Genomic DNA, 18595 nt, shown 5'->3' with positions numbered 1-18595 from the left:
ATGATTTCTAGTCCTTTGGGTATATACCCAGTAATGGGATGGCTGGGTCAAATGGTATTTCTAGTTCTAGATCCCTGAGGAATCACCACACTGACTTCCACAATGGTTGAACTAGTTTACAGTCCCACCAACAGTGTAAAAGTGTTCCTATTTCTCCACATCCTCTCCAGCACCTGTTGTTTCCTGACTTTTTAATGATGGCCATTCTAACTGGTGTGAGATGGTATCTCACTGTGGTTTTGATTTGCATTTGTCTGATGGCCAGTGATGAGGAGCATTTTTTCATATGTTTTTTGGCTGCATAAATGTCTTCTTTTGAGATGTGTCTGTTCATGTCCTTCGCCCACTTTTTGATGGGGTTGTTTGTTTTTTTCTTGTAAATTTGTTTGAGTTCATTGTAGATTCTGGATATTAGCCCTTTGTCAGATGAGTAGGTTGCAAAAATTTTCTCCCATTCTGTAGGTTGCGTGTTCACTCTGATGGTAGTTTCTTTTGCTGTGCAGAAGCTCTTTAGTTCTTTCTTTCCTTCTCTTCCTTCCTTCCTTCCTTCCTTTCTTTCTTCTTTCTATGGAGTTTTGCTCTTTTTGCCCAGGCTGGAGTACGTGGCGCCATCTTGGCTCACTGCAACCCGTGCCTCCCAGGTTCAAGTGATTCTCTTGCCTCGGCCTCTCAAGTAGCTGGGATTATAGGCACGCACCACCATACCTGGATAATTTTGTATTTTTAGTAGAGACAGGGTTTCACCATGTTGGCCAGGCTGGTCTCGAACCCCTGACTTCAGGTGATCCACCCGCCTTGGCCTCCCAAAGTGCTGGGATTATAGGCGTGAGCCACCATGCCCAGCCATTTTATTAGATTTCTGTGGAAAGATCTCTGTCTCCTCGTTTACTAAGTTTACACAGTCAAACTTTGTAATCATTAAAAGCAAAAAAATAAGTCCCTTCCCCTTTGGTAACTTAAAATTTACTCTTTATGGTTTATTCATTAACTCATAATATTTTCATCTCTATAGTCAGCATCCCTTTGCCATGTGGTGACGTATTTGCATCCCTTTGTCATTGGCACTATTGTCACAATGTGGTCATGATTTCCTTTGAGCATTCAGTCTCATCTACTAGCAGTGACTCTAACGCAAAGTAACCACCCAGGTATAATAGGTGACCTTGATGTTATTAAAGAATGTTTTCCAGGACTTTAAACCACAACACCTGAAAATTTTGCTTTTTAAAAAATTAGTTCTATTCTGATAAGCAACTTACTATTTCTAAACGTTTGTTGAGGACAACTAACTGCATCTGTCATCTGATTTGTGTGGGTCTGATGGGGAACAGACAGAGTGTGTGTCCTTTGATCCAGTTCTCTTTGTAAAGGTAAGTAGATATTTACAACCTTGTTTTAGAGAGTTAACATGCATGAAATGAGAACAGTGTACACATTGTCTTGTCATTACACTTTTATTGGAATGCTTGCTTTCTTAATCTGATCTGATAGCAAATATATTTTTCAAGAAGCAAGAAGTCTTCAAAATATATGACTATGAAATGAGATGGGAATTAAAACAACTAATGGTAATAGCATATTTGTCTGAAAAGTTACAGCAGAAAACTCCCAGAGTTTATTTAAAAAACTTTTTTAAAAACTCCCAGTGGCATGATCACGGCTCCCTGCAGCCTTGACCTCCTGGGCTCAAGCGATCCTCCCTCCTGGGCCTCCCAAGTAGCTGAGACTGCAAGTGTGTACCACCACAGCCTGCTAATTTTTAAATTTATTATAGAGACAGGGTCTTACTATGATGCCCAGGCTGAGCTGAAACTCCTGGGTTCAAATAATCCTCCCACCTTGGCCTCCCAAAGTGCTGGGATTACAGGTGTGAGCCACCGCACCCGGCCTCCAGTAGTGATTTTCATTCTCTAGTATGAAATCAGTATTCTCACTTTTGGGTAAATAAAGGCAAAATGTAAACAGTCAATCTAGATAAAGGGTATGTGGGAGTCCATTGTATTCACATCCTTGTAACTTTTCTGTAAGTTTGGAATTAATGTCAAAATTATTTGCACCAACCTAATAATTAAAACTTACCCCCACCCCTGGCCGGGCGCAGTGGCTCACGCCTGTAATCCCAGCACTTTGGGAGGCCGAGGCAGGCAGATCATGATGTCAGGAGATCAAGACCATCCTGGCTAACATGGTGAAACCCCGTCTCTCCTAAAAATACAAAAAATTAGCCAGGTGTGGTGGCGGGCACTTGTAGTCCCAGCTACTCAGGAGGCTGAGGCAGGAGAATGGCATGGACCCGGGAGGCAGAGGTTGCAGTGAGCTGAGATTGCACAACTGCACTGCAGCCTGGGTGACAGAGTGAGACTCCTTCTCAAAAAACAACAACAAAACAAAACAAAACAAAAAAAACTTACCCCCACCCCCAATTCTCACTTTTTTCTGAAAATAGATGCATTTATATTTTATTCAGGTTTTTAACCATTTCTAAAAGATTGACAGATATTCACATATTTATGCTTTTGTGTTGACTTTCGTACCTATCATCTAATTACAGACTTAGCATCTGATCAAATTATTTTGGGAAGAGGAAGAGGGACCTTAGAGATACTTGGTTTCTGATTCTTTTAGTCCCGCACCCTTACTTTGCCCTTAACTTTTGCATCACAGAAGTTAATTTTGTAGTGAGTGCTGAAATCCTTTTGCCATCCAACTTGGAATCCTGTTGGCTTTTTCTTCACACATTGCCTTGGTCATTAAGCTTTTACTTTTACCAGCATACTGTTTTCTCTCCTGAGTTATTGGCACTTTCAGCTTCCATTATATTTCTTCTGGTCAACTAGTAGAACACAGTTAAATCTTGAGATTACCAGTAGTAGATGATTTTTTAATTCAGATTTTTAAAATGTAACATATACATGAAATTGACCTCATCTGCTAGAAGCTGTTCACTTTAGACATGGTGTCATTTTGTAACACTTGGGAAAACTAGCTTCATTCTCAGGATTGGAAACTCAAGTCACAGGTGACAGGTGACTAATCCACTTGTAAAGCTGTGAACCCAAAGCATGGATTGGACTGGAATTCCGGTATTCGTGTTTGTTGTGAATGCTGATGGGTAGATAGTAGGGCAGTGTTCTCATCAGAGCTCCTATCCTCTCTGCATCTGTTTTTTCATCTGCAATAAGATGATGCCTATTCTGCCCTGTCCTAAGGACTGTTGTCAAACACATGGTAAAGAAGATGGGGTGATTGGACAACTATAAAAGGCTCTCATGTCTCATCTTTCTTTTTTCTTTGTTATTCTGCATAGGATTCTTTTAGTTTTTCCAATTTTCCGGTAAACTATTTGACCTTTTAATATCCTATTGCCACATAATTTTTAAGCTTGATACAACATGGTTATTTCTCTTATTTTTGATTGGAATTTAGGGTAAGAACTACTGCCAGTAATTTTAAACTGTTCTTAACTTTATGGAGACAGTACAGTTACCATGAAATCATTGAGGATTATAATCTATTTAGGTTAATTTAATCTTAATCTTTTGTTTTGCAGTCCCAGGCTGTCCAGTCTTCCTGGCTGGTCCCTGAAGGATGGAAATGCTTTCTTGGACAAGGTAATGTCTAAGACTACAAACTAAAGCCTGTCTACACCCAGTGGAAAGCTATCTTCTCATACTCTGTAGTAGTGTGACTGATGGCTTTTTTTTTTTCCTCTCTGAAAAACCCCAAGATCTATGCTAGGGTCTTCAGAACATGGTAACTACTGTTTTTAAGCATGTTTTTAGAGAATGTCACTGTTCTGATTCAGATCCATTTTGCTCATGTGTAGAAATCTAAGTACTTCTGCTGCAAATACCTTTTATCACCACAGAAAGAAAACTATTATTTCTAGAATTGCAATGAGTGTTTCAAAGACAAGGCTTTTTAAAGAATTCAATCCAGTTCATTTTGTGATTGCAAAGAGTAAAACCTTTTTTTAAATAACTTTAAAATCCTCAAGTAGGTGGGTTTTAAACTGCTTCTATCAAGGGTCAGATCAGGTAGGGCTCTATAAAAAGCTTGGGACTTTTTTGGGTAATGAGAGGCCACAGAAGGTTACAGAAGGACAGTGGCATTGTCAGATCGGATCACTCTGGCCACTGTGTGGGGAGCGGTCTGAGGAGCAGAGTGTTTGACTTCCTCGGCAGTGCCTTCTTGTGCAGGGGACAGTGCTCTTAGGTAAATTTGAGTAGTAGGTCTCCCACACTATGATCTGTGATCCTGTTTCAACCTGTCCTGATAGCCTAGAATGGACAATCTTTATAAATGATTAAAAGAAAAAAAACGGTTCTAGGACTCTGGGATTTGGAGTCCTATTATGACTTTAATGACTGACTACGCCTAAAATAAATGGCTTAAATTACTTCTTTCTCTTTGAGGCTATTAAATTTTTGACATTAGGTTATCTTCTCAGTAATTCCTTCTTCGGATCAATAGTTAGTTAACTTAATAAATGAAAGACTAAAGCTACCAAAAATGTTACAACTATAAGCTAGTCAAACTTTGTACTAAAATCAGAGGTATAGGAAGGTTAAAGACTGTAAAGCCCCCTCAGGCCACTTCTTAGTCCCCTAAATCATTCTTCCTTTCCTAAGTTTCACATGTGAAAAACTAAAGAGTTTAAAGATGCTTGACATGATTCATCTAAATAAGGCATTTTTCTCTTGTAATAGATACTGTTAAATAAAGAGGTGCCCTTTTTGCAGAATTAATTCCTGTAACTTCCCCCTAGCCTCAAGTACAAGCCAAATGCCTAATTTGACACCAGATTTTCTTCAGAGCTGACTGTAAAATTATGTGACATTCAGAAACCCGTGTACCTGATTTCAGCCTGAGTCTCCTGCTGGCTATAAATCATTGTTCCCTGCAAAAGGCTCCGAAGCATCCCATTACCAGCACATTGTGAGTGAAATGACTTGCATGTGTATGTGGGAGTATTTCATTAGAAGGGAGTGGTGAATAAAATACAGTGACATTGTAAGTGTTTGGAATGGCAAATATGCTTCTGCAGTCCAGGAAGGATGAGAGCCTGTGAGGAGACTTCATCATACGCCCTGTCTTGAAATGTAGCATTATGGGGAAGAAGATTACATAGCCCATTTAAGACCAGGCAAAGCTTTGAAATTTCCCATGATTTGTCTTTAATCATTTTTAACCTCATCCTAAGGGAGTGGGGAGTCTTCTCCCATTAAACGTAATTGCTCATTTGTTTTTAGCTGGCATGTACAATGTAATTAAGAACTGTGTTCAGTCTCCTTTCAGCTCAGCCTGACACTAGTTAAATGATACTCATCTAAGGAGAGAAACCAGAGTGTACAGTGGAAGGCAAGGGGAGGAAATTGTCTATCAAGGTTCTGATAGGAGACTTATAAAATTCAAAAGGACAGTACTATGTAGTCAATGCCCTATTTTCAGATAAAGATTGAGAGTAAAATCATTCAGACTCTGATGTGTAAATATAGATACATGTATATATGAGGATATGTACAATATATGTTGAGTGACTAATGGAAACATAATAGAAAAAAATTACAACAGTATCTTTCCCTTTCTGGAAAGAGCAAAGGAAACTGTCAATCACATTCTATCTTTTACTGGTTTCAGTGTAAAGTCATAGGTAGCTTTAACCTTAATGGTGCAAAAAATTCACTGTGGACTTCAGTTTAAAGTCAATGAGAGGAGAAAGTATTAGTGGCCTTCAGGAGGCATCGTAGCAGACCCTATTGGTAGCCAACCCATATCTCTCAGACTTTGCTATTTCACTGTCCTCTGTCATAATTCCAGCTGCCAGTATCTGTATGGCTTTGCCTGAAAGTTTTTTCCTGAGGCAGCACAAAATGCAGGAGTTGGTATATAAACATTGCAGCCCCATTGCTCCTCAGTGGGATAACTCAGAGCTGTCTGTGTTAGACCATTTCTGAGTTTCCCCATGGGGATAAGTTCTAGTTGCCCCAAGTTGTATGTGGCTCAGTACCATTATCTGTCACCTTCCTTTGCACTGATCACTTCTCCGTTCTGTTTTCTCAGCACCTCCCATATAAACTACCTTCTCTCAAACTCTTTTCTCAGGGTCACCCTGTGGGGGAAAGACAGGTCTATTAAATTTGGTGGGTCATGGGTGGGGTGAGAAGTTGGACTATATCTATTTCTTTATACATATGCTTTTTTCTTTTGAATAAATACATTTGGTTTATAATGCTAAATAAATGGTATGTTCTGCAAGGAAAAACATTACATTTGTGGTGGCGGTGGTGGTTTTGGTGGAGGTGGTAGTGGTGGTGGTTGTGGTGGAGGTGGAGGTGGCAGTAGTGGAGGTGGTGGTGGTGGTGGAGGTAGTGATGGTAGTCGTGGTAGTGGAGGAGGTTGTGATGGTGGTAGTGGTGGTGGTAGATGTTGAATCCCTGTTTCAGGCTCTTGACTCTCCCTCCTTATGTCCCCCTTTCCTCCCAACCCTTGGTAGGTGAAGACTGTTGTGGGGTGGGGGGAGGGGGGAGGGATAGCATTAGGAGATACACCTAATGCTAAATGATGAGTTAATGGGTGCAGCACACCAACATGGCACATGTATACATATGTAACAAACCTGCACGTTGTACACATGTACCCTAAAACTTAAAGTATAATAATAATAAAATTTTTAAAAAAATTAAAAAAGAAAAAAAAAGAAAAAGCTTCTAAACAGTTTATGTAGGGCCGTGACTCCTAACCTGACAGCATAACAGGATCACTGGAGGTGCTTGTTATAAACACATATTCCATGGCCTCATCCTCAGTTTCTGATCGATCCCTTCAGTCTTAGATAGGGCCAGGGATCTTTTATGTAATCCATGTCCCCACATAATTCTGGTGTTGCTAGTACAGTTTGCATACTTTATTTGGGAACCACTGGATTGTGGGTTATGGGATCTGCACATACCCATGCATGGCTTTCTTGAAGAGGTATCAAAAAATGTGCATTCAAGTCCTGAGTCTGCAACCAAACAGCATTTTACCCTTAATAAGACACTTGGCCTGCCTGAGCCTAAGCACAGGACAGTCGGCCTAATAACCTCCCAGCTTCCCTCCAGCTCTAGTAGTCTATGATTCTTCATGAAAAGTTTTGTTTGGGGAGTATATTTCTTTGGTCCTCTATCTACTGGATATCTCTTCCTTGTATTTTTCCTTTTCATTTCTTTTAGGAGCTAAAGGAGTGCTCGGGTCATGTATTTGTGGATTCTGTGCCGGAATTCTGTTTACCAGAGGTAAGATTAAGGTGAATCTTATTGTAGAAACAAACCTTATTATGTAATTGCTCAAAATGAAGTCAAGAAATAATTTTAAGAGGCTTAGCTTCCTGTTTTCAAGTTTAAATGAATCTGTTATTCCAGACACATAGTTACACAGCCAAAATGTGATCATTTAGCAGCTTTTTATATTGTTTGTAAATCATTTACTTCACTCTCTTCTTCCTATTTCCGGTTCTTTCTGTAATCCCCACTAATACTCCTACTAGGGCATAGTTTTGAGCAAGGTAAAGAAATAACTCAAGCCTTTTAGTTTTGTGATTCTGATGCCTGTGTGCTTAGGTTAGCCATATGTGTCCTGGTCTTGCTTTATGGTGGGTAATTGACAATTGCTATTATTTAGCCAATGCCAGTAAACTGTAAAAATTCTTGCTGACTTGAAATACCATACTGAATATTGTTTGAAATTCATAGATTCTGAACTGAGTCATAGAAAACAATCACTAACATATTATTATCACAGTGAGACTTGTTGTGAGGGTGCGGGGCCAGTTTCATCCTTTCAAAGGAAACTAAGATCAGTTTCTATTTGTTTTCAAGGCAGCTAATCTCAGCTGAGAGGCCTAATCCCCAGAGTAGCCTAGGTGCGGTTCTTAACAGACATGTGAAATGTGGAAAGCCGGAGCTGCTCCCAGGTTCATGAGAAGCTGCCATTCTCTTTTTTCCGTATGCCCAGTGGATCGCAGTGCCTGTAGAAAATAGTTCCACAAATTCAGGACCAAAGAGAAAAAGAATTTGGAGTGCAGTTTCTCTGATTTTTGTTTTCTCTTCTTCCTTCTCTTTCCATTTCTACACTTTGTTTAATATCCTGTAGATCAACATTTTTATCTCTCTTGGAAGTATGTGTATGTGTCTTTGAGGGTTCCTGAGCAAACAGAAAAAGAAACACAGACAAACGTGGTAATCGAAGGTGTCAGATAAGAGAGAAAGTTTGAGATTTAGTAGTAAGCATAAAGCTGAAGGAATCCACGAATCCAGAGCTCTCCCTCTCACCATTAACCAAAGTCATTTTGTCATTCTCATTTGTCACTTAGGAATTGGTAGGGCAGGTCCCCATCTGTTTGAAGATTCCTAATCCTAGGTGCTACATTTGTTTTCAGTTGACCATGTGTGACACTGACTACTGCAACCTTCCATTTATGGACATCACTGTAGAATTTATGAATTGCTGTTCTGATGGCTTTCTGACTTGCTCTATAGGGTGCTCAGCTTTTAAATTAGACAGTTACCATTCTGCAGTTCATTTTTGCCAAGCTAAAGGATTATTGATATATTTAGGGTTCTAGAGCCATGTACATTTTTTCAGGCAAGATGTTAGGGCACAAATTAGTAATAGTCACTGTTTTAAAGTAGAGCCAGGTCTTGTATGATTGGAAAAAAATGGGAGAGTAATGGAAGCAGGAGAGAGGCACTTATTATAGCCCAGTCTTCACTGACTTGTGGGTGAGCCACGCAGCCAAAGTCCCAATCCTCATGAAATTTACAAACTAGTACAAATAGCTTAAATATCTTTGTATCCCAGTACAGTACGCAACCAGTAAATGAGGGTTGTTTTGATTGAATTTATGGTCTGTAGAACCCCAAGTGTTTGTATACAGCAGTTTTAAAGATAGAGTAATCTTTATTGGATTCCATTAAGTGAACATATGTAAATAAATATGTGAGTACAGTTGACCCTTGAACAATACGAGTTTGAACTGGGAAAGTCCACTTACATGTGGAGTTTTTCATTTTGGCAATTTGAAAAAACTTGCAGATGAACTGCATAGTCTAGAAATAGCAAAAAACTTAAGAAAACATTAGGCATGTCATGAATGCATAAAATATGTATAGAAACTAGTCTATTTTCTCATTTACCACCATAAAGTATACACAAATTTATTATAAAAAGATAATTTTATTTTTGAGACAGAGTCTCGCTTTGTCACCTAGGCTGGAGTACAGTGGTACAATCTTGGCTCATTGCAACCTCAGCCTCCTGGGTTCAAGCAATTCTGCCTCAGCCTCCCGAGTAGCTGGGATTACAGGTGCCCACCACTATGCCCGGCTAATTTTTGTATTTTTAGTAGAGATGGGGTTTCACCATGTTGGCCAGGCTGGTCTTAAACTCCTGACCTCAGGTGATCCACCCGCCTCGGCCTCCCAAAGTGCTGGGATTACAGGCATGACCCACCACGCCTGGCGGATAATTTTTTTAAATTGGTTCTATTGCCCAGGCTGGAGTGCAATGGTACTATCTCAGCTCACTGCAACCTCCACCTTCCTGGCTCAAGCCATCCTCCCACCTCAACCTCCCAAGTAGCTGGGACCACAGGTGCACACAACCACACCCTGCTAATTTTGTGTTTTTTGTAGAGATGGGGTTTTGTCTTGTTGCCCAAGCTGGTCTTGAACCCCTGAGCTCAAGCGATCTGCGTCAGCCTCCCAAAGTGCTGGAATTACAGGTTTGAGCCACCACGCCCGGCCAAAAAAGTTAAAATTTACCAAAACTATGCACACCAACATTTACAAACCATACGTGACAACGATTTGCACTCAAAAGAAACATAAACGAGCATTAAGATTCAGTATTTAATCACATGCATAAAACTGTGGTACAGTATATAACTTCATAGCTACCTCCTGTTGCTGTTGTGGGGAGCTCAAGTATCCGCTTAAAACACCGTGTGATGCCAGTCATCTCCATGTGAGCGGTTCCCTTCTCCTGTAAATTGCATATTGCAGTAAAGAGTGATCTCTCACAGTTCTCATGGATCTTGTATCGTGTTTAATGCAGTACCGTAAACCTTGAATAACACCATGGGACCCATACGAAGTGTCACTAGTGATGCTTGAAGTGCTCCTAAGAAGCAAAGAAAAGTCATGACATTACAAGGAAAAGTTGAAGTGCCTGATACATAGATTGAAATCTGCAGCTGATATTGCCCGCCATTTCAAGACAAATGAATCCAGCATAAGGACCATTGTAAAAAAGGACCATTGTTTAAAAAAAAAAGAAAAGGGAAGAAGAAAAGAAAAGCAAAAGAAAATACATGAAGCTATCACTGTAGCTACACCAGCAGGCATGAAAACTTGTACTTCTTGTGAAATACATTTTTACCTTGTATTGAAAATGCAGCTTTATGTGGGTGCAAGTCTGCTGTAAGAAAGGCATACCTGTAGACTCTGATGTGATTCAAGAAAAAGTGAAATCATTATATGACAACTTAAAGCTAAAGGAAAGCTTAAAAAAAGTCAAGATAACAGGAAAAGCAGCTTCCTCCAGCCAAGAGACAGCAGACAAATTCCTAGATGCCATTAAGAAAATCATTGAGGAGAAAGACTATCTGCCTGAACAGGTTTTTAATGCAGATGAAAGTGTCCTATTCTGGAAGAAAATGTCACAAAAAAACATTTATTAGGAAGAGAAGTGAGTTCTAACACTTAAGGCAGGAAGGGATAGGCTAACTTTACTGTTTTGTGCAAATGCACTTGGGTTTTTTATCAGGACTGCCTTTATCTATAAAGTGGCCAACCCCTGATCTTTGAAGAAAAAAGATAAACACCAGTTGCCAGTCTTTGGCTTGTACAACAAGAAGGCCTGGACGGCAAGAACCGCTTTTCAGGATTCCATTGATGTTTTGTCCCTAAAGTCAAGAAGTACCTTGCCACTAAGGGACTGCATTTTAAAGTTCTTTCAGTATTGGACAATGCTCCTGGCCACCCATAATCCCATGGGTTCAACTCCAAAGGTGTCAGAGTGGTCTAATGCCGTAAACACACCATCACTAATTCAGCCTCTAGATCAGGAGGTCATAAGAACCTTTGAGCCTCATCACACACAGTACTCTATGGAAAGGACTGTCAACTCTGTGGAAGAGGACCCCAATAGAACATCATGAAAGCCTGGAAGGATTACACCATTGAACCTGCCATCATTGTTACAGAAAGAGCCATGAAGCCTGAAACAATAAATAAATTCCTGCTAGACAAAACTGTGGCCAGGTGTTGTACTTCACAGGATTTAGAACAGAACCAGTCAAGGAAATTAGGAAAGAGATTGTGGATATGACCAAAAAAAAAAAAAAAAAGTGGGAGGTGAAGTGTTTCAAGATATGGAGCTTGGAGAAATTCAGGAGCCTATTAACACACCAGAGGAGTTAACAGAAGATGACCCGACCAAGATGAGCGCTTCTGAACCAGTGCCAGAAGAAGCAGTGCTGGAAAACAAATTGACATTAGACAGTCTGGCAGAAGGGTTCTGATTATTCGAGACTGCTTTTGATTTCTTTCACAACTTGGATCCTTCTGTGATATGGGCACAGAAACTAAAATGGTGGAAGAAGGATTGATACCATATAGAAACATTTTTAGAGAAATGAAAACATGAAAACACCAAACAAATTACGACGTGTATCTGTAAGCACTCCGAGTGTGCCTGCTTCTCCTGCCTTGCCTTCTACCTCCTACACTTCTTCCCCTCTGCCACCCAAGACAACAAGACCAACCCCTCCTCTTCCGCCTCTCCTCAGTCTGTTTAATGTGAAGATGACAAAAATAAAGACCTCTATGATGACTCACTTCCACTTAATGGATGGTAAATGTATTTTACTTTTACTATCACTAAAGTACATTTACTTTTCCTTACGATTTTTTTTTTGAGATGGGGTCTCACTTTATTGCCCAGCCTGAAGTGTGATGGCACAACCATAATTCACTGCAGCCTTGACCTCTTGGGCTGAAGTGATCCTCCTGTCTCAGCCTCCGAGTAGCTGGGACTACACGTGTGCAACACCATGCCTGGCTAATTGTTGAAACATTTTTTGTAGACACAAGGTCTCACTATGTTAACCAGGCTGGTCTCAAACTCCTGGCCTCAAGCAGTCCTCCCACCTCAGCCCCCCAAAGTGCTGGGATTATAGGCATGAGCCACCACATCTGGCTCCTTATCATTTTCTTAATAACGTTTTCTTTTCTCTAGCTTATTTTATTGTAAGAATACAGTGTATAATATATATGCAAAGTATGTGTTAAATATGTTATCAGGAAGGCTTCTAGTCAACAGTAGGCTATTAGTAGTTAAGTTTTGGGGGAGTCATAAGTTATTTTCAACTGTACAGTGGGTCAGCACCCCTAACCCCTGTGTTGGTCAAGAATTACCTGTATATAAATGTGGTTTGGATGTTAAATTTCTCAGAGGAAAAATGTTTTATGTAAGCATACACCCTTGATATATACCAGCAGAATAATTTTTTATTTTTCATAATTCTAGACTCTGTGGGCTGGTTCTTAAAGAGAAATTTCAAGTTTTCTCACCCAGTTTCTATATGCATGAGGACTAATGGTGATGATTTTTAGCTTTATTGTTGCTTCAGTGTGATTCGCATTGTTTTCCTCTGGATCTATCACTGTGCTACTCTGTCTTAATTTCCTTATTTGTTTAAAAATGATGCTAGGGGAAGTAGTGGAGAGTAGGACCAGCAAAGAGTTACATGGTCCTTCATGAGGAGGACACTGTCTTGCAAAGGCAGTGCACAACTTGGGGTGAAGGTTGGGATAGTTTGGCTGTTCATTAGGCATGGTGTTCACACAGGCGGCAGTACCCTGGCACTGAGTGGCTTATGACCTCTGCTGGCATCCTGTCCTCGGGGGCCAATGCTGCCTGGCAGCTTTATTAAATTACTCGTTTTATTTGTAAAGTTACTCAGCTGGAAAATACCCATCGCCAGAGTGGCACCCTCCCTCTCTTCATCTGCTTATGTCACATCATCTTTCTTATTTCTTCTTCGTGGGGATGTATTTATCTCAAGGACCCACCTCTTAACCGAGTCACTTGCTTTTCCTTAGTGCACTGTATATTTCCCAGGGTTAGCTCCTCCACGGTGGAGGGCCCTGTGAGTGATGGGTTGTCTCTGAACCACGGTGTCTGACTTCTCCCAGAACATGCTGCTAATAAAGCTGCATTCCTTCAACAGAAGCACACCAAGGCTTGTTAGGTACTGGCTGCCACAGGTGGGAGGAGACTGAGGAGTCACACAGGACAAAGTGCTACTTTGAGGTGTTGTGTATAGATTGTGAACTGTCATTAAGTTACACATATAGACCGGGCTTGGTGGCTTGGTGTAATCCCAGCACTTTGGGAGGCTGAGGCAGCCAGATCACTTGAGGCAGGGAGTTTGAGACCAGCTTGGCCAACATGGCGAAACCCCATCTCTACTAAAAATACAAAAATTAGCCAGGCATGGTAGGGCACACCTGTGATCCCAGCTACTCTGTCTCAAAAAGAAATAAAAATTTAAAAATTGAGTTACACATACAATACTTTGGGAGTTCTGAGGAAGATGTGGTTTCTTTCATCTGAGCAAATCAGGAAGACCTAGTGGAAGAAGAGGATTGCGTCTTGACAGATTGGTAGGACTTAAATATATGGAAAAATTTTAGGAGTTTTCCTAAAATTTACCCAAACTTGGATAGCCTTTTCCCTCACATGCTAACCTGTCTTTTCTCCCTTTTTACATGACCTTAGTGATGGACTTAAAAGGGCAGATCTGGGGTTAAGATTAGGATGGAAGGTGAAAGGATAATTTCCTTTCATGACTGCCACTAAGCTTTTTGGAGGGGCTCTATAACCAGCACTAAACTAACAAAAGTTACCTCAGAAGAAAAAAAAAGAAAACAAGTTGTCTCTCCATCTGGCTTTTGAAGAGCTGGTTTCTGTGTGCTGAGTCCCCATTGCCCATTAATCTATAGCAATGGGGTGTTATGTTCTAGTGTGTGCTTGCTGCCTATATGCTGCTCTCTCTGCTTGCAGTTACCTGGTTTCACTTGCCTGGCAGCAGCTGCCGACGGGTCGTGCTGTCATTTAACCTCATAAGTCTAATTCAGAAGAATTCTGTTCTAGTAGAATCAGAGTGCTGCCTCTGTGCTGGCTGTGTTCTCACTGCTGGCCATCCTGTCCTGCTACTTAATGTCAGTGTAGAAAACCTCTTCAAATGAGAGAATGGCAGTGTTGCAGGAAAGCCATCGTTATTCTGCAATACAAAAACTACTTCTCTGCATTCTGACAACATCGTTTTTTCATCACATTATATTGATCGATCCCTGAACAGATATATATCATTCCCTCCCTTACTTTTCAGACGGAGCTAATAGATCTGTCTACAGTAGATGTGATTCTCATCTCTAACTATCACTGTATGATGGCGCTGCCATACATCACCGAGCACACCGGCTTCACAGGCACAGTGTATGCCACGGAACCCACTGTCCAGATCGGCAGGTAAGAGGGTTGATTCTGATCCTGCTAGGATGTGGCTGCGGAGCTCCTCCCTCAGTGATGACGCTATCACAGTATTATACCAGGGCTGGTGGTTAGTTCCTTCTGAACAACTAACTCAAAGAACAGGCAGGAGTAGGCGACTCTCTAGATGAGGAATGTTCATTGGAAATGCCTAAGGATTGATGGTGCAAGTAGCCTTCTTGGTCTTTTTTCTTTTAAATTAATTGGAAGGAGTTCATGGAGACAGCTCCTCTGTACAGAGGATACTAATTAGGGGAGGTAATGTTTAGAAAGATGCCACAAAGATGCAAGGCAGAGAGCTTCAGAGGGAAAGAGTGTAGCATCTTTAAGAAGAAGAAATTTTATTGCTTTACTTTCAAAAATTCCCCCTTTTTGTGGTTTGTTGTAGACTATAAATGGAGACAGCTTGTAGAAAATACAGGATGGATAAGTAAATAGATGGTTAAGTTGTCTCTGCTGTTGACAGAGTGAAACTGAGCAGTCTAGGAGTAAAACTGCAGTTTTCCTTTGACTCTAAGAAGCCTCTGCCATCCCTTTCTCTGCTTCTACTAAGCCTTTGTGACACAGGTGGTTACCACAAGTAACAATAGTATCATTTAGTGAGAAATTAGGTAAAGAAAATTACTCCAGAAAAAAAAATTGTCAATTTATTTTTTTTGAAATAAATTAATAAGTACGGTATAAGTTGAAACTGTCAGGTTCCAAAATGTGAGACTTAAGAATTGCTATAGACTCCTAGGTTGGATTCTAGAGTCTTGCAGATGAAATAATGTGTTTTCTTGTTTTTATGTCAAACCATATTACCTGCACTGTGTATGTAACCATTAGGGAGCTGAGCAAGGGCTCTCATAGGAAAGTAAAACACTCGAAGTGATGCATTGGTTTCAATTGAAAGGATAAGCTAAAAAACTAGCCTCTAGTCTGGAAAAGTTAAAGCAGTGAGGATCAGCACACCAAACTGTTCCTATGAAAGCTACATCCAGGACACCAGTGAGCCTGAATCACAGGTCTTGAGATGTTGAAACTAGCACTCTTCCTTCAAGATGGAAGGAGGAGATGGTATTAGGCCAAAATAAATAAATTAGAATTAAATGAAGTTGTTTAGCTTTCAAATGCTAATACATTAATGGCTTACCAGTATGTATATGTTAACTTGGAAGGGATGTAAGTCAATATGGATCACCAATATTAGATTAGGAATGGAGATTCAAGGTGTTAAATCCATTTCTAGCTTTGTGGTCATCCTCTGGCCATCAAGAATTCCCGCAGTTCTCTGTCCTGTGAATCCCCAGAGCCTGTGTACCTTGATCTAACTGATAGCGCAGCATTTCTTAGATTCCTCATCCCTGGTTCTGTGGTACTCCAGCTCATCTCAGAGAGAGGTAGCCTTCTGCATTTAGCAGCCTACTCCATTTGTCCTTGGAGTATTCTTCCACATGGAATTTTGCTAATTCCTGAAACGTATCAAGAAAACTTATTTTATCCATTTAAAATGTTCATTTAGGCTGGCCATGGTGGCTCATGCCTGTAATTGCCCAGCACTTTGGGAGGCTGAGGCAGGTGGATCACCTGAGGTCAGGAGTTCAAGACCAGCCTGGCCAACATAGTGAAACCCCATCTCTACTAAAAATACAAAAAATTAGCTGGGCATGGTGGTGTGTGCCTGTAATCCCAGCTACTCGAGTGGCTGAGGCAGGAGAATCCCTTGAACCCGGAGGCGGAGGTTGCAGTGAGCTGAGATTGTGCCATTGCACGCTAGCCTGGGCAACAAGAACAAAACTCTATCTCAAAAAAAAAGTTCGTTTAATATTGTCATTTAAAAAAAACAGTCCTGCCCACACCCTGCTGTGTCACCAAAATTAGATACTTGACAGTCATTTAACTTCTCCCTAAATATTTTCAGTAACATAAAGGTAGAGATCTTAGAGTGAGAGTTAAAACAGGCTTGTGTATTTCTATGATTAGAGACAAGAAACGGGCCAGCCTGGTTTTAAAAGTGAATTAAATTATTTAAGTTCAGAATTTTTAGCATGGAAATGCAATAAGAAAGTGAGGATTTTGTTTAACTTTATATCAAATGGTGATCAAGTTTATGTGCAGCAGAGAGGAAGATGATGATGAGATGGTGTAGGGGGAGGTGGGCAAGTCATTTTTCCTGGCCAACTGTTAGAGTATGGGGTGTTTCTCTAATTTTTTAATGGGTGTTCCTCACTTTTTTTGTTTAAACTCAGGCTTCTCATGGAAGAGCTGGTGAATTTCATTGAAAGAGTGCCAAAGGCTCAGTCTGCCTCCTTGTGGAAGAATAAGGACATTCAGAGGTGAGGAACAGACCACTCTCTTCCCAGAGACTATAGAGCCAGGTGCTTTGCAAAGCAGTCTCATTTGATTTCTTCCTCTATGCTTAAACAATAATTTGGTTATATTAAAGATTCTCTTTTTCCTAATACACAAAAGGGTTATATTTGATTCAACCAATGTTTTTTGAGAGGCAACTGTGTGCAAGGTGCTATGCTGGGTACTGGAGTTTTTAGGAACAATTGGCTCTTGAGGTGGTCAAAGTTTAATGGAAAATCAGATAACAGGTCAGTTAACAGTTTGCATGGCACGTCTTAGAAGAGATGTTTGCCAGCTAGGCGCGGTGACTCACGCCTGTAATCCCAGCACTTTGGGAGGCCTAGATGGGCAGATCACCTGAGTTTGGGAGTTTGAGACCAGCCTGACCAACATGGAGAAACCCTGTCTCTACGAAAAATACAAAAAAATTAGCCGGGTGGTAGCACATGCCTGTAATCACAGCTACTTGGGAGGCTGAGGCAGGAGAATTGCTTGAACCCGAGAGGCAGAGGTTTCAGTGAGCCGAGATTGCGCCATTGCACTCCAGCCTGGGCAACAAGAGTGAAACTCCGTCTCAAAAAACAAAAAAAGAGTTGTTTGCCCACAGTGCTGTAGGCACTCAGAAACTGAAGAACCCTGCTTAGGAAGGCTGAGAAGGACATTCCTTAGGAGATGACAGTTAAGATGGGTCTTGGAAGAAGAAATGGACTTGTTCCTATAGCAGAGGTTGAGAAGAGAAGTCCAGGCATGATGTCATGGGACATAGTATATTCAGGGAACAGTGAGATGTTCAGTGTGGATTAGGGTGAGTAGAGAGGTGAGAGGTGCAAGTAAAGGGGTGAGTTGGAGCAAGAGAATGAAGATTCTCATATATGAAGTTTGAGTTTTATATTGTTGAGAATGTGAAGTCAGCCAGTGGAGGTTTATAAGGAGGCAAATGACCACATTTGTTTTGGGGAAAGTAACTCTGGAAGCAGCATAAAGGATGGACAGGAATGCAGAGACAGGCGGGAGGACCAGCAGTGTGACTGCTGAAACCCAGGGGAGATGACAAAGCCTTGAGCTAAGGCAGTATCCGTGAGCATGAAGCTGAAGTCTAACTTCAAAGGAATTTCTGAGATAGAATTGAAAAGAACTGGTAAGAGTTGTAAAAGAGGCTGTAAGTAATTAAGAAGGTAAGAGGAGAGCTGAGTGGAAGCCAAGGGACAAGGAAGTTTCAGAAAATACAGGTTGTTGTTCGTCTCAGATGCTGCAGAAATATCCAGTAAAATGGAAATGAGGCCCTTGGCTATGGGAATGGGGAAGTCCTTAACAATCCCAGAGAGGTGAGTTGCCGTAGAGTGCTAAGTCCAGAAACCAGGCTGTAAAAGATGAAGTAAGGAGAAATATGGTAGAAGCAGCAGCTTGATTCCACTTCCATGTTCTCTTATTTAAATTGGCAACAGAGTACCCCTGTGGATGTTAACACACTGGGCTTTCTCTAACCTTAGCAATTCTGCCTTCATCTCCAGGCCCCATAGCAGCCACACCTTCTGATGGTGGCATCAAGTCTGGAGCAAAAACTAGTCTTTTGATTTCTTTTTTTTTTTTGAGACTGAGTGCAGTGGTGTGATCTTGGCTCACTGCAACCTCCGCCTCCAGGGTTCAAGTGATTCTCCTGCCT

General features: G+C 40.9%; 1 protein-coding gene across 3 annotated transcripts in view; it reads left to right on the top strand.

Moving 5' to 3' along the window:
• Positions 1–18595, top strand: part of INTS9 (integrator complex subunit 9) — a 118004-nt gene that overhangs the window by 37312 nt on the left and 62097 nt on the right. The window contains exons 3-6 of one of the 3 annotated variants that reach the window (XM_032143945.2): positions 3551–3611; positions 7215–7277; positions 14438–14577; positions 16830–16916. In XM_032143945.2, the coding sequence (XP_031999836.1) occupies positions 3551–3611; positions 7215–7277; positions 14438–14577; positions 16830–16916 (351 nt within the window). Of the gene's footprint in view, positions 1–3550; positions 3612–7214; positions 7278–11865; positions 11896–14437; positions 14578–16829; positions 16917–18595 lie in introns of those variants that run through there. The other 2 variants (XM_058433283.1, XM_032143946.2) reach the window with 2 other exon arrangements.

Source organism: Hylobates moloch, unplaced genomic scaffold (assembly GCF_009828535.3).
Source record: "Hylobates moloch isolate HMO894 unplaced genomic scaffold, HMol_V3 SCAFFOLD_22, whole genome shotgun sequence".
Taxonomy (NCBI): domain Eukaryota; kingdom Metazoa; phylum Chordata; class Mammalia; order Primates; family Hylobatidae; genus Hylobates; species Hylobates moloch.
This window is presented reverse-complemented; position numbering and strand designations above follow the sequence as displayed.